The sequence below is a fragment of the Phoxinus phoxinus genome, assembly GCF_949152265.1.
Source record: "Phoxinus phoxinus genome assembly, chromosome: 8".
Lineage (NCBI taxonomy): Eukaryota > Metazoa > Chordata > Actinopteri > Cypriniformes > Leuciscidae > Phoxinus > Phoxinus phoxinus.
Window position 1 is genome coordinate 19,893,168 of NC_136883.1, and position 23,647 is coordinate 19,916,814.

General features: G+C 37.0%; 1 protein-coding gene across 2 annotated transcripts in view; it reads right to left on the reverse strand.

The window, feature by feature from the left end:
• Positions 1 to 2,148: 2,148 nt before the first annotated feature.
• Positions 2,149 to 23,647, reverse strand: part of unc13c (unc-13 homolog C (C. elegans)) — a 196,376-nt gene continuing 174,877 nt past the window's right edge. For both annotated transcript variants that reach the window (XM_079620744.1, XM_079620743.1), the window contains 4 exons: positions 18,481 to 18,628; positions 10,514 to 10,606; positions 9,296 to 9,455; positions 2,149 to 3,716 (listed from right to left, as the gene is read on the reverse strand). In XM_079620744.1, the coding sequence (XP_079476870.1) occupies positions 3,431 to 3,716; positions 9,296 to 9,455; positions 10,514 to 10,606; positions 18,481 to 18,628 (687 nt within the window). In that variant the 3' untranslated portion in view covers positions 2,149 to 3,430. The remainder of the gene's footprint in view (positions 3,717 to 9,295; positions 9,456 to 10,513; positions 10,607 to 18,480; positions 18,629 to 23,647) is intronic.

The window sequence follows — 23,647 nt, forward strand, 5'->3', positions numbered from 1 at the left end:
TTAAATTTTGTTAATTCTGAACAGAAAAAGTTACATGGTGTACCTTTATATCAGGGATGACCAGGGGGCTGTTCCATAAAAGCCGCTTAGAAAAGCGGGGATTAAAGCCCAAAACCCGACTTGAATAAACCTAACAAATATGTTGGGGCTAAAGCGGTTTCATAAAAGGTAATTCAAGTTCACGCAATCCCACTAATGTGATCCAGGTTTATCTAGTCTAGATAACTGCGTGTGCACACATTTCTTAAGCAGCCCTGGAGGTCGATCATAGATCAAATCGATCCACCATCAAACTGCATATATTTTGTGCTGTTTAATGCGTTTGAGACATGGTGTTTGCAAAACTTACATTTCACAGGAATATTCTCCATCTGAAAATCTTAGAAAGTCGTGCAAATAGTTAAATTTTGCTGTAAACTTCACATTGAACGAGCGCTGCTGCGCGCATGCGCGCCAAATAGGAGCGCAACAATTCTGACTAATACATTTTGCTTGGAAAATTAATAGGTTATGCAATATTTTATAACACCAGAAATATCTTCTAATTATAATAATTTATCTTTAGGATGTTGGATCAGTTGCAGTGAACTTGTATCTCATTAAACTCATATATTTTATACTTATAATAAATCAATTGAACAGAAGTAGGCCTAATTCAGGGAAGATTTTTTTTTTAAGAAACCAAATATTATATAATAAAGATACAAAATATAGTTTTGGGTTTAGGACCTAAGCTACTTAAAAAAGATGACTTATACTTATTTAATTAGAATGCTGAGAATTACAGCTTTTAAAGCAATCTTTTTTTTTTTGGAGAAAGCAAGAAGGTTTGGTTAGATTTAGTTTATACAGTGCATTATGGAGAGGATAACATGAAATTAAGAGCAAAAGTATACATTTTGAAAAGATATGTGCAACTCTAAAATCAAAGAATATTCCATAAAATAAAGGAATACATATTAGCCTATAACTAAATAACCTTCCCTCCCTTAATTCTAGTTATTTGTTATTTTATTTATTTAATATTTGATATTTAAATAATATTACTTTAATAAGTTATTATGAATTATGTGTCATTATAAGAGTTTGATATAAATATGTGAATGTTTGATTTTTTTCCTTTTTTTTCATATGTAAAAGTGTCTAACTATGTACTTAATGGTTGTTGTTCTAATTGTTTTTATGTGTTGGTGGGTATTATCACAAACGAAAAAAGTAGAAGGAAAAATAAGATTTATTGGGGGGAAATATTATGTCTTTAAAGGAACTGTCCATTTGTATAATTGTGTTAAATGTATTTGAATTGAAAGACATAATAAAGTACATAAAATATATATATGCTAAAATATTGGTTGTTGGACCTTAGATGTGCCTTATTTAGAATTTTAAACCTATACAATTTAGTGTATTTTTAGGATAATAACTGTAAAGGGACTGTTGTAATGGGGTAAATCAAGTGTAGGTTAATATAGCAATTACTAAGCTCAGATTAATTTTACCAGTTTAAATGTATACTGTGCTTTTGTAATTATTTCTTTTAAATGTTGTGTTTCATAATTTTTTTAAACTATCTAATTAAATCACAAAACATTCAGCCAGTAAGAAAAGAAAACCTGTAGGATATATATATGTAGGCTATAAAACCCCCGACATATATATGTTTTTTAGGTCTATATTGTCTAATTTATCATTGTAGCCTTGTTTAAGTTGATTTTCTTTACTGTATATTTATTTTTGGATTTATAGTGGTTAATAAAGTCAAATAATGATATGAGAGATTGTCAGTAATTGTGTTCCTATTGGTCAGTGTTAGAGGATCTGTGTAACAACTGAGGCTTAGCCTGACAGTTAGCCTGCCCTGAACCAGGCTAGTTTCCCAGCATAAGTTGCCAGGGTAACTGAGTTTGAACTATTTTAAGTTTGCTTTATGAAACAGAATCAACCGACAATAAGTCTGACCAACCAAAATAAGTCTGGCTTATACTCTAATCTTGGTTTATGAAACAGCCCCCAGGGCATGTTTTTGTGAAACTCACCCCATAACTTCCTCTGTTAACTCTGAATGTTCAATGATAACCCATAATGCTAATAATTGATAGGTTGATAAAGCTGCTTTCCTTAAAAATGTAAAACAATGAGACCTTAATTACAATTTCTCACTAAATATATTTACATGACATACAATTTGCCATCAGTGCAATACATAGGAATGTTGCATAAATACCAAATGTTAAACTTTTTCCTCTGTAAACAAAAATAAATGAGATGACAGCGATCGATATGACTCTTCTTGTAAAGCAACATTTACCACGTTCATACCAGATAAAACAACTTCACAGAAATCATCCTGAAAAACTCAGAACCCGGCCCATAAACACAATCAGATATGATTCAGCAATACTATAAACATGATTCATGTACAGTATGTAGCACGTGTACATAGTATATACTGATTTTCATACAGATCATGGATTGCTTTTGTATGAATATTTTCATGTAACTTTGGCAGTTTTTTTTTTTTTTTTTTAGAATCAAAGTTGTTTCAAAAAATAAAAAGATGATATCAAACAGTCAACAAATGTGATGTAAGCTTGCCTTTCAGAGCCCATGTTCACAGTGATAATTCAGAAAGGCTGAAAGCCTATGGTTAAAAAAAAAGGAAACGTACAGGAACTAAACCTACTAAACAAATGAAAAAAACTTCCCACCCTTCCTGCCTGGACCGACAGCACTCAAGGTGGTTTTCATTGTTGTCAACGACTATAAAATTACAAACACGTATGAAGAGATTCGTAGCAGTCATCGCCATTTTAAAAAATGGTCTCTTTTCAAAGTCGGCTCAAAATACAAAACGTTGGAGGGGAGAGGGTCCGAGCCGATGCCCACAGTCACTGCGAACACATGGGAGAGACGTCACCAAGAAAACGAGACATGCACCACCAGTGCTGTGTGAGAAAGGGTGTGTTACCAAAAATGCAAAAAACAAACAAACGAACTACAAAAAATGGTGTAGAATGAAAAGACGAACAAAACCGTTACACACATAAAGAGAGGATGATATACACTGGACAAAAGAATCGAGCAAATTTAGAAAGATACCAACGTCACCAATAATTGTGTTTGTTTGTTTTTTGTTTGTTTTTTTTCGTCATTTTTTTTAAACTCATCAGGTTTGGCACTTTATCTGAACAAATACAGGATCTGTTCAAAAAGACTAATTGTCATACAAAACTGTATTTAACGTCTCTTGAACATAACTTTGTAGAATATAATATTTGATAGAGAGCATACGGTAGGTAAACACTTTTGTACGTACTTGTAGTTTAAAATGAACATTCCAACAGATGTTTTACACACATGCACAAAAACAAACACAACCGTCTTGCGTTGCGATATCCCTCCCGCTCTTTTTTTTCTTCCCACCGGTTCTTTACGATACTTCCTCGGCTGACCGCGTGTCTGATTTGAGACGAACGAACTCTTTGGCCACTTCGTCGTTGGTCCTTTGCGAGAGTATTCTCATGATGGTCAGACCGGTATCGTCCATCGTTACGCTCCTAGCGAGCGGATAGCAGGCGTTCAGGCTGCCCTTTTCGGCCAGTTCTCTGAGCTGCAGGACCGTCAAGCCGATGATTCGGTCCTCTCGGGCGAAGCAGTAGTCCTTCACAGAGATGTGAAGCTCATAGGCCTCTGGGCCATGTTCGTTACTCAGCACGCTGGACGGAGAAAGACAACATTTATATTAATACACATCAATGTATTATACACATGGTCCGGGCGTTAACTGACTGTGACATGCTGTCAATTACAATTCATCTCATCCCTCGGTTTGTGAGAACAAACAAGTGAGCCAAATCAAGCCCAAATTAGGGCTGGATTTATCTTATATTATGACATAAGAAAAATACATTTGTGTTCCCCCCATAAAAGATGAAGTGCTACGGCTGTTTAAGACAGTATTGGCTATGACTCAACAACAAAGACGCTCTTCTCCGCTCCTTAGCCTTTATAGACAGTATTTCTCATCTTAAGTAAAGAAAACTCTGTACTCAAACAAGCAGTTCTTTATTTACCCTTGCGAGGTTGAGTAATGCGGTTTGACCGACAGTTTGATGATCCAATGGAATTACAAGGTTTACTAATAAACTCTTTTTAATACTTCTCATTGGTTTAGGGCGGTAGTCGTGACCTAATGGTTAGTGAGTCAGACTGGTAACCCGAAGGAAGCGGGTTCAGTTCTCAATACTGGCAGGAAACGACTGAGGTGCCCTTGAGCAAGACACCAAACCCCTAATCGCTCCCCGGGCACCACAGCAAAATGGCTGCCCACTGCTCCGGGTGTATGTGTCCACAGCTCGCAGTGTGTGTGTGTGTGTGTGTGTGTTCACTACTACTCCCAATGTGTGTGCACTAACTTGGATGGGGAGAGGACAAGTTCAGAGTATGGGTTACTATACGTGGCCTTCACATAAATATTTGCTAAACCCACAGACTATTATTTCGCCTCATTGTACTTGGGCCCCGGGGCCCCCCCTGAATGTGCGAGCATAGGCACACATGCTTAGGATGCCTATGCATAAATCCGGCCCTGCACATAATGGATTTCCAATGGAAGTCATTGTAAGCCATTGTAAACTAACAATGAACAACACTTCTACAGCATTTAGGTAATTCTGCAGAATGTTAAATCATGTTGAATAAAAATGTTATCTGTTAACATTAGTTAATGCACTCTGAACTAACATGAACAAACAATTAATAAAGAAATTTTTATTAACAAACATTAAGAAAGGATAATACATTGCTGATTGTTAGTTCATGTTAACTAATGTAGCTAATGTTAACAACTGAGACCTTATTGTAAAGTGTTACTGATATTTATTGCTTACTTGTTACATAACAATATTTCAACTCCTGCCATCGCCATTAAAGTTGGTAAACTTGTAACTTTTGCATAATATGTTTAATAATACTGGCAAGTAGTTTTAGCAACTCTAATCATCGTAAACGATATGATCTCAACAAAAATGCAAGCTTGATTTCAACTCTCCAGAATGTCTTGCCTCATAGACTTCCTTTATAAGTGCATTACTGTTAATTTGATTTTAATTTGGGTGAGAAAAAATATTTTCATTATTTCATTATAAATAAATAATAATTATTATTATATCAACTCTTTCCCCGCCATTGACGGAAATTTCCATAATTTGTGAGAAAACGCTTCTCCGCCATTGACGGAAATAAGCATCTAAACATTTTAGCGATGAATGAAATGAACGGTAACCCCACCTATAATTGACCACTTTTGCTTTCATATTAATGGCTGACTGTGAATAGAGCATCTCTACAATGACATAAGTAACTGAAAACCTTTGCATAGTGCTTCATTCAAGTCACTAGTTTTCAGAAAGTCTGAGATGACTGTCAATATCAGCCAGCAAAAAGAAAAAAAGAAGCATTGAATGTAAATGTCTTCTATGCAGGTATGTCTTGGATCTGATGAGTCTGTAAAGTACCCTTGACAGTAGTACACAGCAACCAGGTCAGCCTTTTTTATCCGCTTAATGTTTAGCATCTATCAGACACAGAAACCACACTGACAATGTGAAAAGAGCCACACAGGAGCTCTTTTATGATTCCACACAAAAACTGCTTAAGACTCCATTAGGCTAAAAGGCCCTTAATACCCAAAGGTTGGCTTTGATTTCATGGTTTTTTATGAGCGCTCTAAGTGAGAGGTTAATTCAGTGTGTCTTTGAGTTTGTGCAGGGCTCCCATCATATTGTACGTCGGCTTTGAATGCCATTGAAACGCCAAATGCAGGTCTTTCTTTTGAGCCGACTGTTCTGGAAAGCCTTTCTTAATTATCTTTTCGACCCAAAATGAGACTGTCAGAAGAAAATCTTCACGTGAAGGGTTGATTTCTGTGCTGTTGTTCAAGTGCATTTGTGCAGCTTAAAGCCGATAAGTCAATGCCACCGGTGAAAAACCAGGAAGTAGATGAGACAATTGCTGATGTATAATGCTCTTTACAGTCAGACATGATTCATTTATTTTACAAGAAAAAGGGGCCCATAACAGGAGGGTTACCAAGATAAAGTGAAAAGTATGCGTCTACTCCATGAGCTCCATATAAAATACAACATCTTTTATTAGGGTGCTTTCACACTGGCAGTTTAGTTTGAAAATGTGGAACTGTGTGAATGTGAAAGCAATTGCACATAGTGAGTGCAATCAGAATGGCAAATGAATGGCTTGCAATCCGCTGTCTCCTCTGCAAGCAGCAGAAAGCCAGCTTCATGCGATGGACATACAGTAAACCTAAATCTCTGCTGTGCATTCTGTTTTGTATCATGCACCGTGCACGCTTGTGATGATGTAAGATGAATGCAAATGCACCAGGGTTTGATAGTCAAGTGCCTGTGAAACCAGACCAACGCCGCGGGAGGAGCCAGGAACAATCGGACTGCAGCAAACGTGCCCAGTGTGAAAGTCCTCTTAAGATACAGAGTCTTACGAGAGCTTTCAAACGTACGCTTTCTTTCTTTCTGTTAAAGTTCAGGACAAAATGACTGTGTGAAATATGTGATTACAGAACGAATAGTAGTATCATATCGAACCATGACTTTATCCAATTACTAGTAGCTGGGATGTCATTTTCAGTAATATAACCCTATGGAATTGCCATCCAGCTCTTAAAAATCAATTCAATGATGGTATCAGAAGGTAATACAATGGTACTTTGATAAGCTACTGTTCAAAAGTTCAGGGTCAGTAAGAAATAAATATTTCTATTCAGCAAGGATGAACTAAAATGATCAAAAGTGACAGTAAAGACATTTATAATCTTACCAAATATTTCTATGTCAAAAATGTATATTCCAGTTCCCCATGTACATACTATAAACTTATTATAGTAACTACAATAACTAGGTACTAACCTAACATTAACCCATGTAGTTACCTTATAATACCCAGTACTTTCAAGTACACTCTAAGTACATGTACTGTAAAATATAGAGACCAAAAAAAAAAAAAAAAACGTTTCAGTTTTCATAAGAATTTTAAAGGGTAAAGTATGTAAGATTTTTTATGTTAAAATACAGTCACTTAACACAGTTTATTGTTCATTAATTACTATTAGTATGGGTTTATCTCCCCCAAAGGTGTGAACATTGAGCCTCTCAGGCACGGTCCATTCAGATCCATCAATCTCTTTCCAGCTCAACCTATAGCATGAGTTTGGGGTGTGGCTACTGTAGCAGGCAGGCGGAGCCAGAGGATGATTAGCAGCTATGGGACCATGACTGACACATCACATGGGACAAGATGTGTTAACTTCGGTTACAGAAGTGCAAGCCAAAATTTACTGCATTTAGAAAGATTAAAGGGATAGTTCACCCAAAAATTTAAATTAGCCCATGATTTACTCACCCTCAAGTCACCCTTGGTGTATATGACATTCTTCTTTCAGACTAATATAATCGGAGTTATATTAAAAAATGTCCTGGCTCTTCCAAGCATTATAATGGCAGTGAATTGCATTTTCTGTTTTGAAGTACATAAAAGTGCATCTATCCATCAAAAAAGAGCTCCACACGGTTCCGGGGGGTTAATAAAGGCCTTCTGAAACGAAGCAATGAGTTTGTCTAAGAAAAATATTCATATTTAACACTTTACAAATTAAAATTCTAGCTTCCGGCCAAACGCATAAATATCAGCAGTACGTTGCATTACTCGCGTAAGTTAAACTTTACACTAAAGTGGAATCCGTATGTTTGTTTGGCCGGAAGCTAGTTATTTTACTTTATAAAGTTTTAAATATGGATATTTTTCTTACACAAACGCATCATTTCGAATCGAAGCGAAGCACGAGTCTTAAGGACATGAAAGGTTTGTATTTACAACATGTTTTGCAGCGTTGAGCTATGTAGTCAATCACAAACATATCTGGTGATTTCTTGAACACAATGTGTTCACAATGTGGTCAGTTAGCATTGAACAAAAACTCTGGCGTTTTGAGCGTTGAGTGGATTTTGAATTCTGCACGATTGCAAATCCCCTCACTGTTATAAACAACTATGTAAACAGGAGATTCATTGTGTAGTCAGCTTCATTGATTATAACGGAACTTGGTGAGATTGCAATGAACTAAGATGAGTGACTGTTTTTTTTTTTTTTTACTTTTTTTTTAAGCGTCCCTTTAACACATTCTGTTGACTAAGTAACGTTGTATTAGTAGTAGAGTATTAGTAGACTGGTAGGGTTAGGTTTAGAATAAGTTGACATGTAGTGGCAAAGTTACTTATAGTCAGTTGAATGTCTGTTGGAGGACCATCACAATAAAGAGTTAGCAGATATTAAGCAGACCGTCTATATTAATACCGTACTCTGAGACATGTAGTTGCAAAGTTACTCATAGTCAACAGAATGTTCAATAGGAACCATCAAAATAAAGTGTTACCCAGTTTTTTTGTGATTATAAAGCTCTTTGCGTTCTTTCTTCCATACCAATTTCCACATAATACAGTATGCTTGCTTTTCAGGTAAAATTAGCAGTAGTTTGTGAAACCTAGCCACTTTAGCTACAAATAATTTATCGGGAGCATTTATGCTCAATATGTGGACGTTTCTAATCTTTCCAACTGAATTTCTGAGATTAAGACATGGATGTCTATTATTTTTTTGTTTAAATAGTTCTAAAACTTAAGTCAAGCCCCTTGGCTCTCCCCAACAACTGTGTAATGCTGGCTCTATAGCTTTCCCTGTTGATAGTGTTTCCTTAAGTTACAAATAAAAATAAAAATCGAGTCATCTTTGATGCCAGCCTGTCATTCGAGCTTATTGTGCAGAACACTGTTAAGACATCCCTTGAATAATAAGAAATGTTTCTTGAGCAGCAAAATCAGCATATTAGAATGATTTCTGAAGAATCGTGACACTGAAGACTGGAGTAATGATGCTGAAAATCCAGCTTTACATCACAGAAATAAATTACATTTTAAAATTTAATTCATAAATGAGCATAAATTCATTGATGAGCATAAGAGACTTATTTAATAAAACATTTTTTAAATCTTACCGACCCCAAACTTTTGAACAGTAGTGTATGTGATACTGAAAATGGTCAGCACTTATTGTACTATATTTTGCTAGATAAAAATAAAAATAAATCATGATATTGCCATGGTTCTGTCTCCATAACCATCATACTTTTTATATATTTTTGTAAACACCAACTGTTATGAGTATAAATTATAGAAAGGTTCCAATCCTGTATTAAATGAATACTCACTACTGGAATGTTTCATTGAATTTTGGAGACCAGTTGTTATTCTTGGTTTTGGTGCTAAACTTGCGTTTCTTGTCAGCCAGGTGTGGGCCGATGGCGTTGATCTCCACGAAGGGGCGAAACATGGCATTGGTCTGCCAGTTGATATTGTTCACACCCACAACTGCAGAGAAGAAGAGGATGGTCTCAAGTTAGATCATCAAACACTACACTGGTAAGACAGACATTGAAGTCACAATGAAATCAAATCCTCTTTTTTTCTTAAATATTGCAGTATTTATTATAAATAATATATATATCTGTGCACATCATTATTTAAAAAAAAAAATCATGTTCTCTAATCAAAATAACTCCCCCTCCCTTTGGCAGCGACATCTCTTCTCTCCTCTGATGATGTGTTTACTGGCGCGAGGGCGGGACAACCTGTCACTCACAGGAGATCCACCAATAGCAAACCACAACCATCCAATTAATTCCCCATATACAAAATCAAGTCCCGCCTTACATTTGTTCTTGTTCCAGAAGCCGTTTCAAATATACGTCACAATAGGGAAGAAAAGACTATCTGCTTCTGTTGCTTTAAACTCTCTAATGTGTTTTACTAGAATTCCTTATCCATCTCTAGAACTGCGTAACTAAACCTGAACTCGATGACCAGAGAGGGTTGTCTAGACTCTAAGATTGCAAAGAGAAATCCAACATGGAACATCCAGACCTGCTCTTTAAAATAGATGCTGTATTATAAAACATCATTACGACTCTAAAATCAGACCAGATGAGGCATGTTTGAAGCTTTTGCAAAATTGCAGACAAGCAATGATACAACGTTGCTTGGCAACAGTAAACAGCCGACAGATTAATAAACTATAGTTTACTTAATGTAATGTATACAATAAGTCTGTTTTGTGATGTGCCTCAAATTCATACATTAAATTCATAACACAATGTTACTGGTATTGTTTTGATTAGAAAAGCACTTTTTAAAATGCTTCTTTTTTTTTTTTATACAACGGGCTAGTTAGCTAGTCTGTTTTATTACGTTGTGGTTGCGGGTCATTAATTGAGCAACAGCAAACGAATCTCACAATCCAAACGCTTTATCAGTGAAATTACACAAAATTATTAAATTAATATAAAGTCAGAGAGGGAAAGAGAAACATGCCAATTCGATTCATTTAGACCTCAGAGTTTCATGAATGAATCGCTGTGTGTGTGTGTTACCTTTCACGCTGACTTTGTGCTCTCCAGTACCGGGGTGTGAGATCAGATCCACCTGGATGGCGACCTCCCCGTTGGATGCAGTCGTGGACTGACCTGGAATCAGTGTTGTTACATGAACTTCATACTGTATGTCACATGAGCATGCGTAACACACTGACCCACACACCAATATACAATAAAACCTTAGAAATCAGTGGTCAATTAGTATGTTGTCGATTTGTATACAGTACACTGTGATCCAAATTATTATGCAAGTGACATATCAGTAGGGTTTCAGTACAATACACATTTGTGTTTGTTTTATTTCTCTTTCTCTTGGTAGATAACTGGTATCACTCCCAGGTTCAGTAGTTTTCCAGATACTTAGGTAAATGGAAAACCTACTTGAAGAGGTTGTTCCACATCATTAAGCAAATCACAGTTCTCAAGAAATATGGGGAGGAAGAAAGATCTTTTTGAAGATGAAAAGCAAGCAAAGTCTTGCAAAAGACATGAAAACAACTAATATTTTTGGAAAACTGAATAGAGATTATCGAACTGTCAAAAGAATTATGAGTGATTTAGAGAACACAAGAACTCTGTCAGATAAAGCACACGGGTGGTGGTTGAGGAGAGACCCCGACATGACCGTAAACTGTAAAGCGCTTTGGGTGTACAGTAGTACATATGAAAAGCGCTATATAAAATGCCTCATTCATTCATTCATTCATTCAGTCAGTCATTCATTCATTCATAAAGGCTTGTTAAGGAAAGTTTCAGTCAAAAATAGGGATGTCGCAGTGAAGGAATTTCCCTTGCGATAATTTTCAGTGGCTCAATACCGTGATGTGTGTTATTATAGCCATTTATTTATACTTATTTATTGCTATATATATAAGTGTTACGATGTGATCAGCAGGCATGAAACCGAGGACATGTTCAGTAACCAATGAAATCAAAACTAAACAGAGCGTTGAAACAGGAAGTGAAGTAAACAGAAGAGAATGTCAAAATAAGGGTCCACATAAATCTGACAATAAGCTTGTTGGGCTATTGTTATATGTAAAACAGTTTGTTCCGATAGCACTACTCATATCTGCCCATTCTAGATAGGCTGTCAGTCAATGCAGTAACATCATGTTACGCTACTAAGTTGCGGCAAGGGACTATCTTTGAGCGAGTCATTAAACCCTTAAACCGTTCATTCAACGAACACGTTCAAAAAAGCTGATTCATTCAAAGATAGATGTAATGAAACAAGCTGTTAATTATTTTAACTTTGAGCTCCACTTTTCAAGGCTCAGCGGACCAGCAATGCGTCGCATGGGTAACACTGAAGCTGATGCTTCACTTCATAGCGATCAATGGCATTGATTCAATGCATTGATCAGCGCTGACGCCATTCATTGGGAATACCCTTAAACGTTAAAAGGATGATACGACAAAGATTTTGCCTTACTTGAACACGGCAACCTTTTCACGAACATGACTTGACCTCAAAGACAGACGAAGGTAATCTCTCTCTCTCTCTCTCTCTCTCGGCTTGTTAATTAAGTTCAAATCCATGGAGCCTCTGTACAAATCACCATGGTAAACAGTCTTATTATCATTATTAACTTATTTAACATGCAATACAGGAGTGATCTGTCTGAATCTACTCTAGTAGATTACTCTTAAAACAGGAAGGGCATAGCCTTATGAAAAAAAGAAAACATGCAAATATCGCGGTTGCTTGCATTCCTCTTCGGTTGGCTTGTCAGTATCGCGGTATTACACTATTGCGGTTAAAGGAGAAACGTAAAAAAAAATTAACTATCCTCATTCCTCCTTCGGATGAGACGTTAAACCGAGGTCCTGACTCTCTGTGGTCATTAAAAATCCCAGGATGTCCTTCGAAAAAGAGAGGGGTGTAACCCCGGTATCCTGGCCAAATTTGCCCCTTGGCCTCTGTCCATCATGGCTTCCTAATCATCCCCATATACTGATTGGCTTCATCACTGTCTCCTCTCCACCAGTAAGCTGGTGTGTGGTGGGCGTTCTGGCGCAATATGGCTGCCGTCGCATCATCCAAGTGGATGCTGCACATTGGTGGTGGTTGAGGAGATCCCCCCCCCCTTCTATGTAAAGCGCTTTGAGGTCTCAGAAAAAGCGCTATATAAATGTAACAAATTATTAATTATTATTATTCCTCACTGGAGTAAATTCAGACAGATCGCTCCTGAACGTGAGAATAACAGAGGAGTAATTGGTGTGTTCTGTATCTTTGCATTTGCCCTTCAAGGTTTGCAGCAAACAGAGAAACTGTCAAGGCCACATTTGCCCAAACTAATTCAAGAACACATGACATGTGTCGGCTAAATGAACGACTACAGAATGACCTATAGCGTCCACGGCAGACATCAACAATCAATCAATATTGGATTAACCTCGTCTCTGCTTTCATTTGCTCTCTGACCTCGTAACAAACACTGTGTTTCATAAAGAGTCTCTTTGGCAGATGCCTGGCGGGCCCTGGATTTATTTCCCAGGCCACAATTAGACAGGGGAATTTAAAAGACTTTCACAACAACGCTACAAATGGTAGACTATGAAAAATGTTGTGATCGCCAGAAATTTTTTGCATGAACTTTCATTTTTTGACATTAAGCATCTTGTCCTGATATAAAAAAAAAATATTTAAAAAAAAAAAATAAAAATAAAAATATATATATATGGGTGGGAGACATATAAGCCTAAAAAAAGTTTTTATTTTTTACTTAAAATATTAGGCATAAAAAATATTGAGTTGTGTTGTTCTGACTCTTGCATTTCCCAAAATATATGTGGTCTTTTAGATTTTGTATTTGAAATTGGATTTATTCACCAATTTGTTGCATTCGTGCCTAAAATTGTCATATGGTGTGACAAAAGTTATTCTATACAAAATGAAAATGGGATATACTCTCCCTAAGTAACTACCTTCAACATAAATCGTTATCATTACTATCTTAAGATTTAACATTTCTTTTGTTCAAATTCATTAGATTTTGTATTGTTTTTCTAAATCATCATGCAAAGTAAGTCATCTCTCCTCAGCCTTTCCAGATATTTTAGATTAATTATGTTAAACCTGGTTATAAATATATGAAAATACTTGTGACTCTTGCTGACACTATTTCTCTTGTGTTCCATTGACTTTTTTATGATTTATAATTAAGAAAGTATTTTTACTGGCACAATTCTGAATGTCACACCAAATTATATAGCGTCACGCTATATGATAAACTGCACCACTCCACCAATTTGTCAATGCAAAAAACTGTATTTTATTTGGATTCAACATTCAATTAATTCAATTCAGTTAACACTAATGATTAAATTCACTTCTTTTTTTCCTTTTTCTGTATTTCTTTTGTGCATCTCTCCACATCTCTCTCATTTTGTCTTGTCTTGGAGAAAGAGACTGTACACTGAATGCCTTGAGTTTTCCCTTTTGTTTCTTCTCTTCATACCTGGTAATGAAAAATATGTAATTAAGATATTTTCATTCCTTTCAGTTTCACCATCTTGATAATAGTATCATGTGTTGAAGTTACACTATGTTGTGGCCTAGACTTTCATATAGTAGGTGTCTATTCTGTGTGAACTGGCATGATCTCTTTACTTTTTTCTCCTTTCCCTCAGGACCTCCTCTCTCCTTTCATGGTCAGCATTGAGTCTTTCCCTGTATTTGTGTGTCCTCTCTTTACTTGACATTTCTGCCTGACAGACAAAACATTGCATCTTTTAATAGGCAAAGCATTGCAAATATGGTGAAACATGGTTAAATTAAGTATAAAATTGAAAAGAAATACATTAATTGTATAGTTAATTTAATGTTTACTATTAAATTCATTGAATGTTTTAAATAGTTATTTATTTATCATTAAAAAAGGTGTATGTAATATTGTGTGACAAATATATCATATGGTGTGACTTAGAAAAACAGTCACACCATATGATACAGTGTCACACCATATGACGTTGTGTTCAGTTAAGCTAATCTCTTGGTTAACTAAAAACAGCTAGCTTATACTTAGCATCTAAATTGCCACATGGCAGGAATGATTTTTAAGAATTAATAAGTAAAATTCGTATAAAAGCATTTCATTTTTATGTAAATATAGTCACACCATAAGACACAAAACATTGACCACTAGTGAGCATATCAGATACAGAGCTTTTTAATTAAAAATGAAAAAGCCAGGACTCACCTCTTGACCTTGCAAACCACTCCAGAGATGACACTGCAACTTCCTGGTTGAGTGTGGACCTCTTCATCATAATGATATCCAAATTATTGCCCGTTCAAAATATAAATTGCAGTGTCACACCATATGACGCCCATTTTGCGGACAAAATGTATTTGGCCAGAACTTGCTTTAAAGTCATACACAGACATCAACACTTTCTGTGTCTGTTGAAATAGCCTAATTATTTTACTTAAACTGTAAATCTATCAATTATTTATACTTTGCTGATATATATTGGCATATTAGTAAAGTCACACATATCACGGACAGTCACACCACATGACAATTTTGATGTTTAGATAAAAATTTGAAGTAGAGGTCTTTATACACCAGCTACAGCTATGGTATGCTGTAATAATATCTTGTCAGAGGAACAACATGAAGATATATATTTTTAACAAATACCCATTTTTATTAGGTTATGACATCATGGACAGGTAAAATTGCATGTCATGTCTCCCACCCATATATATATATATATATATATATATTATGAAGAATCTAATTTTCATTGATATTCTAAGATTTTCAGAACATTATTCTTTGAATTATTAATCTTTTCCAATATGAATCAGCTTTATAAAATCTTATTATAAAGGACCTCACGTAGAAAACTTAAATAATAATAATAATAAATGTATAATGTTTTATGCCCACTTTAAAATAAAAACCAATCTCTCTTCTCCTCTGGTCAGACTGAAAAAAAAGAAAAGAAATCCTGTCCAGAATCATTCACGTTGACTCTGAACTCCAGTGACAGGGTCTCGTAGCATCGCTGGACCCCACGGGATACATTTTCACAGGCCTTTTCACAGACAAAGAAAACCAACTTGTCACTGGAGGAGTTTTTAAAGTTAGTTCAGAAAGGAGCGAGAGGAAACTGGGGGACTGTGGGAGATTTTCCCTCGAATCACGGAGAGTGAATTGATTACTTCCAAAGCTAATTTTAAGGAGTCAGAGGTCACAGCAAACAATGGAAGCTTGTATTAAACTGCGTTAATATTTCTGCATATAACGGAGTTAGACTTTGAGTTTCTGGAGATGAGCACATCATCTAAATCAAGATAAAAATAAAACACTTTACATTTCTCAGTGGGTTTGCACCATTATCACATCGTCACTGCATTGAAATACAGGACGACGTACCTAAGAAGATGCACACAAAGGCATCTTGACTACTGTAGCTAGATATCTAAACAACGGGTGAATATATAATGATAATTATGCTAGTGTAGATGTAAAATACTGTTAGATTAAGTTTTTAAACCAGTTTAAACGTACCGAAAAAAATGTTTTAAGCGTGACCCTGTGTAAAATCCCCAGAGATTCTCCTTCTGAACCAAAAGAGCCCCGGATATCAATCACCTTTTCCGAAAGGAAATTCCCTAACTGGAATGATGAATAACTCCAAACATGAAGTTTGATGAATTATAAACTGTGTATAGGGAAGTAAACACATCCTCACCTACACACACACACACACGCACTCACGCACACAAAACTGTGTATTAAAGAAATTTGCCTCAGGAGCTCAGAAAGAACAAGAGACAGGAACTGAAACAGTGTTTGTACTCTTTCCTAAACACAGCACAATATATACTGTATGCTATTAAAGCAGCACTAGGTTACTTTTCAACCTTAATAATATATTTCCAAGTCTCTTGTGATGGTACATCGACTTACAATAGGTTGAATGACACGTCTGCCATAGCCCGACGGGGTCTGTAGCGTTTTTAATCGTACTTTTAAACTTCGGGTTTCGGGTAGTAACCGGCGAACAAAGAGAACTACAAAATTCGACTGCTTTACGGCATATACGTCACTTCCACCACCACCCCCACTTCCTTAAAATCGGACGTGCGAGCCAAACTTGCGCGTTTGTTTGCCAAATGTTATAGTCATAGCCGAAGCAGACAGAAAAGCAAGAAAGCAAAGGTTTTGTCGGAGGAAAGCAAAAAGAGGGAACGAGAAAGTGATCGCATTAAAGGCAGAACGAGGATCAACATTGGGCCAGCGTTTCCTCGCTGGCGTGAGCTGAAGGAGGAGGAGGGGTGCCCGATGCCACCCGTCCCGGTTCTCCAGGGATTGTTCTCTTTTTTGAGCGACAGTCCCGGAAAATGTATATTATTTCCCGGGACACGAATTGTCCCGTTTTTTTGTGAAAATGTACTTCTAAAGTAGAATTTCCTGGTTTCAAATTAAACCATTTCCGTCTACTGTTACTGTGTTTTCTTCATAGTTCTGTACAGTACATCCAATCCTGTGTCCGTAAACGGGTAAAACAGTGGATTGGCCAATGCCAGGCGTTTACTTTTATTTGATTGGAAGCTCAACTTATCGCCTAGCAACTGCCTGTGCTGTCGGTCGGTCGCGTGCGCGCATCAACACACATCCAAGATGATACAGTGTGAGTTTAGTTGCTATAGCTAGCTTTTTAAAAACTGTCTATTTACATCTATTGTGTGAAATGGGGAGAGAGACGGACGAGGAGGATAACCACTGTCTATGAGGATAACACAACAAAGTCGGATGAGCCACCAGTGTCAAAGAAAATACTATTTACAACCTACAACTCAGACTCAGACCACAAAAAATAATAATAATCTGTCCCGGTTTTTCACAAATCAAAGGTGGCAACCCTATGCTCGACCGATGCGGACTTTCAAATATCAAATGAAAGTTCAAATGTCTAAAGGGCATGTTTGGTAGGGGATACATTCTTGCAAGTAAATATATAAGATGTACAAAATAATATTTTAGGATACCTAACATGTCTGTGATATTTGTTTATTTGTCTTGCCTCAAGCTATAATGCAAATCGATTTGTAAAATTAGCAGATTCATCTATGGTAGCTTGATATTATAATATTGACGAGATATGGTTATTATATCTACCACTCAAACATTGCATTGAAGTATCATATAACGTTAGATTCAGTAAAACGGTAACCAATAGACTAGGCTACTATAATGACGCTGGCTTGTAAACGTGAGCATCGCGATCATTTGTCGTTTGAAAAAAAATAAAACCCATGAAATTATATTCATATGACATGCTGAAATATATGCCACTGTACCTGGATGAAGACATTTCACACGCGACACAAGCAGAACACCTGCATGTGAACTCCTCCTACAGTGTTCAGGGCTATCATGGTTGTCAACAAATGCACGTGCATGTATGACAGAGTTTACGACAGTAGTAGAGGACAATACTGTTTCCCAACTGTAGGGGGACCCCGAGAGCAAAAAAAAGAAAAGTAACCTAGTGTTACTTTAAGGATCAGAAATAGAAATATAAAAAACAAAAAAAAAACTATTAAAAATGACAAAAGCACATTACAAAATAACTAAAAATAAATGAAAATATAAAAATAAAAGCTAATTCAATATTGATAAATATCAATAAATCATATAATTATATATAAATAATACTAAAATAACGCTGCCTCTAAAGCTGCATGCTGACTGGAAATGGAACCACATAAGTAACCAATTTGGAACTTTCTACATAGACATAATGTGTCCTAAAAGTAGTGCTTGATCTACACTTAAAACATGTAAGCTATGCAATGCCATGCTATAATAAGCATACTGCACAGCACACGCAAATAACTGTTTCACTGCATGGAAACCTATCTCTCTCTTTCTCGCTCCCTCCAGTCCTGACAGAGAGATATATGATGAGGTCTGCCAGGAGCACAAACATGGTCTTACCTTGAGAGGTTTGGGTGCATATATATTTCTTGATCAAGGCATCTGTGGGTTGAGTGTAAAGGCTGAGGGCGTATTTCAAGGACTTGAGATCGGGGCTCTTCTCCAGGAAGGTTTTCTTCAGACCGTTTCCACCCGCATGGAAATATTGCTGAACGGAGACACAAAAGCACTGCTTACTAAAAGTCAAACATGCTGCTTGTACGGATCAGTCATCCATCACAGCCTTAACCTGAAAAATCATCCATTCATTGTGATAGAGCAAAATAATCATATAAAAGACAGGTTTTTAGCAGTCACTGTGGGAAGTAATTTGGGGATATTCGCAACAAGGTTACTCCTACTAAGCAGCACATTTAGATGTCATAGAAATCATAGTTAATTTCAATATAGTTAATCACAAATGAGTAAAAATGGGTCACAGCTGGAAGAAAACAAAACTATTTTGGTATTTTGCAGTATGTGGAAGGACAGTGTTACTGCATACAGAAAGGCATTAAAGGGTCATGAAATCCCAAAACAATTTTTTTGAGATGTTAACATATGTACAGTTTGCACATCAATAAAAAAAGCTATTTTATTCTTCCGATTTAAAAAGCAAAGTTAAACCAACATCATGAAAAGTGGTCGGAATTGCAGCAGCTAGAGAATTGCATTGGCATTAAATATTGTATACATTTTAAAATCCTATTACTCAAAAAAAAAAAAAAAACTTTTAAAGCCCTAAATGGTTAGATCTTTAGCACTTGAGCGAGCTCTTAACGCATTATAGTCCTTCACGTCTATTGGGGTCTCAAAATATCAAAATCGTTCCTTTTCCTATTTAGCGCCCAAACTCTGGAATAGTCTTCCTAGCATTGTTCGGGGGGCAGACACACTTTGTCAGTTTAAATCTAGATTAAAAACACATCTCTTTAACCTAGCATGCACATAACACACTATCCCATTTCTATAAATTCAAATGCGTTAAATGATTTCTGCATAAAGTAGGTCAACCGGAACCAGGAACCCTTCCCACAACATCCGCTATACTCAAGAATAATATTAGTCTGTCTGAACCAGACAAGTCCTCTGCACAGTCCCCAATGGCCAGCTTTGTCTCCACACAGTGTGATGAATCCCATCTTTAAGCAGGATGTATTACTGGATGTAATATTACCAAATGATACCAATCCACAATCTGTTTTCTGACTTGTGATGCAGCCTGGAATGAAACCAAACAATGTTAGTTTGTTGGCCAAAGGAGAAGCCTGAGCCTGGACTGAGCCTGGTTTCTCCCACTGTTTTTTTCTCCATTTTGTCACCTGATGGACCTTGGGTTCCTTGCCACTGTCACATAGCTTGCTTAGTTGGGAACACTTAATATGCAACAATATTATTGATCTGACTGAATTGACACTATAAGATGAGAACTGAACTCAGCTGGATGATGACATCACTGTTTCCTGCAGAGCTGCTTTATAGTAGAATTGAACTAATTTAATAATTGATGATCTTTATAATGGAACTGAATCAACACAGGACTAACTTAAGCTGAACAATGACACTTTCTTTTTCTTTTTGAAGCTGCTTTACAGCCAAATTTAACCGTTCACATCATTGAATCTGTCAGGGCTCTGCCCTGGCAGCCTTGTCTGTGTTGTCTTTGTTTCATGTTTCTAGGGTTGTCTTGTGACTTTGAGCACATGGCTCTGTCTTTGTTTGTGTTTGCCATGTGCTCCTCGTGTCCCGCTTCCTTGTTTCCTGTTAGCACGCCCCCTTGTTTAGTGCTCGGTTTTACTAATTGTGCTCACCTGATCCTCATGTGCTCTAGTCCCTTTATATTGTGCCTCATTCCCTCATGTCTTTGCTGTTTTGTTTTGTGCGCTTGAAGTTGTTTTAACACTTGCTCTAGTTTTTTTTAATGATCTCCTCCAGTATTAGAGCATCTTTGTTTGTATTTAGTTTTTCTCTTGTCTCTTTTCTCTTGCTTAGCTTTAGCTCTTGTGCATTATAACCTAGATTGGGTTGTCTTTTGTTTTAGAATTTTTTTTTCCTTATTTTCCTCAGTTCTTATTTTCCCTGTAGTTTTTTGTTTATTTACTCTTTTCATTAGTTTGCTTTAGTTATATTCATTTATTTACTTTTTGTTTCTCTAGTCTTTCTTATCAGCTTACTTTTGGTTTTCTTTATTGTTGCTATGTCTTGTCTTGATTCTCGTCTTATATGTTCTTCTGTGTGTTCCTGCCCTGTATCCTGAGTCCCATGACCCCTGAGTCTTAACTGCCTGACTGGTGCAGCTTTCTAACTCCAGTTTCAAGCCTCTGGTTCTGTGAGCCTCTACCTGGCAGCAAGACTGGTGCTACATCTGAGATCTACATCAAGCTACGAGTTCCTTGTGTTCCTGCCTGGTCCTTCTTTTGGAGCTGCCTCTATTGCACTCACGTAATCGCCATCTTACTAACGGTCTCCGTGGTCGCCTGTCGTCTGCCCTGCCCTATGTGAACTGTGATTCACGCTTACTCTCCCTGCTGTCTCAAGTCTTGTTAATAAAACCCCCTTGTCTGCTCATTTGCATCAGGGTCCTATCTCTTGCAGAATTGTGACGGAATCATAATTTTCCTATTGATCATCGTAAACTGAGGATAACTCTGAGCAATGATAATTTGTTTGTCTTGAATATAATTAAACTTTCATCATGTACAGTATTCTGTCAACTTGTCCAAACTCTCATTCCCTCGGAGCATCTAGTTTAACTGTCGGAGTTTGACCTAAGCATATTTTTGAATGTTTGATAAACCCTTTATTTAAAATTACAACAACAGCATTTGTTATAGAGTTTCAGAATTTTCTGCAGAACAGAAATGAACCTAATATCTATTTTATAAACTGCACACAAGACCATGCTATATTGTCTATTGACTGCAATGCTCTTTAGACATACTGTACTCCCAATATTGCATTGCCTTGTTTATACTGTTATGCAACATGCACACACAGAGAAAAATCATTAATTCATTTGAACAAAACGCATGAATTTGAACATAATAAATGATTCTCAGTGGAAAATCACCACAGATGCTGCAGGAGGCAGTTCAGCAATATTCATACCTCCACACTGTTAATTGAGTTCATCTCTGAGGGTGCTTTCACACTGGTAGTTTAGTTGGGAACAGGGCACGTTTCGCATGAAAAATCGCTAATGTGAACGCTGTCATGCGGACCCGAGACTACCTGGAGGAGGTGGTCTGAGTTCGGTTACTCCCGAACCGTGCCGAGGTTTGCGTGAATGTGGAAGCAACACGGACTCGGGTGCGCACTTGTTCAGGAAGTAAAGTGACCTGCGCATGCGTTTTAGCTGATTATGATGTATTTAGTTAAATAAAACACATGTAAGGGATGATAGTGTTGATGGTTTAGCTTGGATACGAGCGAGAGTTGAGCCTGCAGTGTATTTGTGCATAGCGTGTGGAATCAGGGCAACAAATATGTAAATCCACTGTCTCCTCAAAAGAGTCCGTTTGCAACCAGCAGAAAGCCACCTTATGCGACACACGCACAGTAAACCTGTGTTGTTCACTAATAACACCGAATAAATAAAAAACACAATATATTGACCCACGTTCTGCACGTTTACAATGACGTAAAATGCACGCAAACGCACCAGGGTTCGATAGAATCTAGTTGAGTGTGAAACCAGACCAACGCTGCGGGGGGCGCCGTGAACAATCGCGCTCGGGCCGCAGCAAACGAGCCCGGTGTGAAAGCACACTAAGTTACGTTGAGACATAGGACCGATACAGCATCTGTCACAGTCACCTCTATCAGCTGAACACAATCAGATCAGGGTTAAACATGAGCCCAGAGCTTCAGGCACTGCCACAGAGTTAATGGCACATGGAGATATCGGACACAACTAGACATTAGTGTGAGGGGAAGCCTGGCATTTGATCAGATCTAGTTTATTATTCTATTAGCATAAAGGGCGATTAGAGAGGGAATGGTGTGGACAGAGCGGTGACGTTTGCATGTCTGATGTGATTGAGATAGATGAGATTTCCACTGAGGAATCAATTGCTTCGGGTCTGTGGAAAGGGCAGGTGTCATTTTCAATGTTTGCATTTAGTTTTTCCCTCACTTAATACAAATAAATAAATAAACTAAATAAAAAATAAAAATAAATAAAATGTTTAATTTGCAAAGCATCATGCTGCATAAAAAGCAACTCAATGTTTCATAATAATTAAGAAAAAAAAAAAAAATGATGCAGTCTGTCTGTCTATCTATCTATCTATCTATCTATCTATCTATCTATCTATCTATCTTTGGCTCTTTCTCAATCATTTCACAGTTTGTGTGATGAACAGTAAACAGCTCCTCATTTTCTAGTGATGAGAGCCTCTGGCTGTGCGCTGGATTTTAATTGACCCGATGATGAATGGCTGATGTAGTTGGTCGGCTGTATTGATTGGTCAGGTAGAGCATCACTTTTTTGGATTTCAAATGCATGCTTTTTTGATCTTCTGGAGGCCCATTATTTTAGCTGCATTATTCATCGAGCATTCTCTATTGTGCGTTTGAGATCAGTTGGTGTGTGGTGGTGGTCTTCTGAAATGAGGCGGCAGAGTATCTTACTATTACTGTATCTTAAGGATGTTTAGATATTTCAATGGAAAACGTTAATGGAAAATTTTATATTTTGCAGTGCATTGATTCATACATATTTAAAAAGACAGTTGATGACAAAGACATCAGACTGATTTGCTCTCCTCTCTTTTCATCGGTCTGTGTATCTTTTTCTTCCACTCACCCATTAATTATTTTTCTCATTAATATCTTCAGATATCTTCGCTGTCGTTACTTTGCCACCTCAAGCACAGAATCCTGAGCTCATCACTGTGTGCAGCCGTTTTCCATTGTCAAAATTTTACTCAAGGCTTTTGTTAACTTCCCTAATTAGCTTCTGTCCTCAGAATACCAATGAGCATAATTCCCACTCCATGACTGATTCGAACAGGGAGGGGCGCGTGTTACCAAGGAGACGACTGAATCAATAATATCTCTGATGATGCATGTATCTGCAGCTCACATGCACATATACACCACAACTAAAGACACACACCATTCTAACCGTGTGTGTGTGTGTGTGTGTGTATATGTGATACAGGATAAATAGGGTAAATGCTCTCTT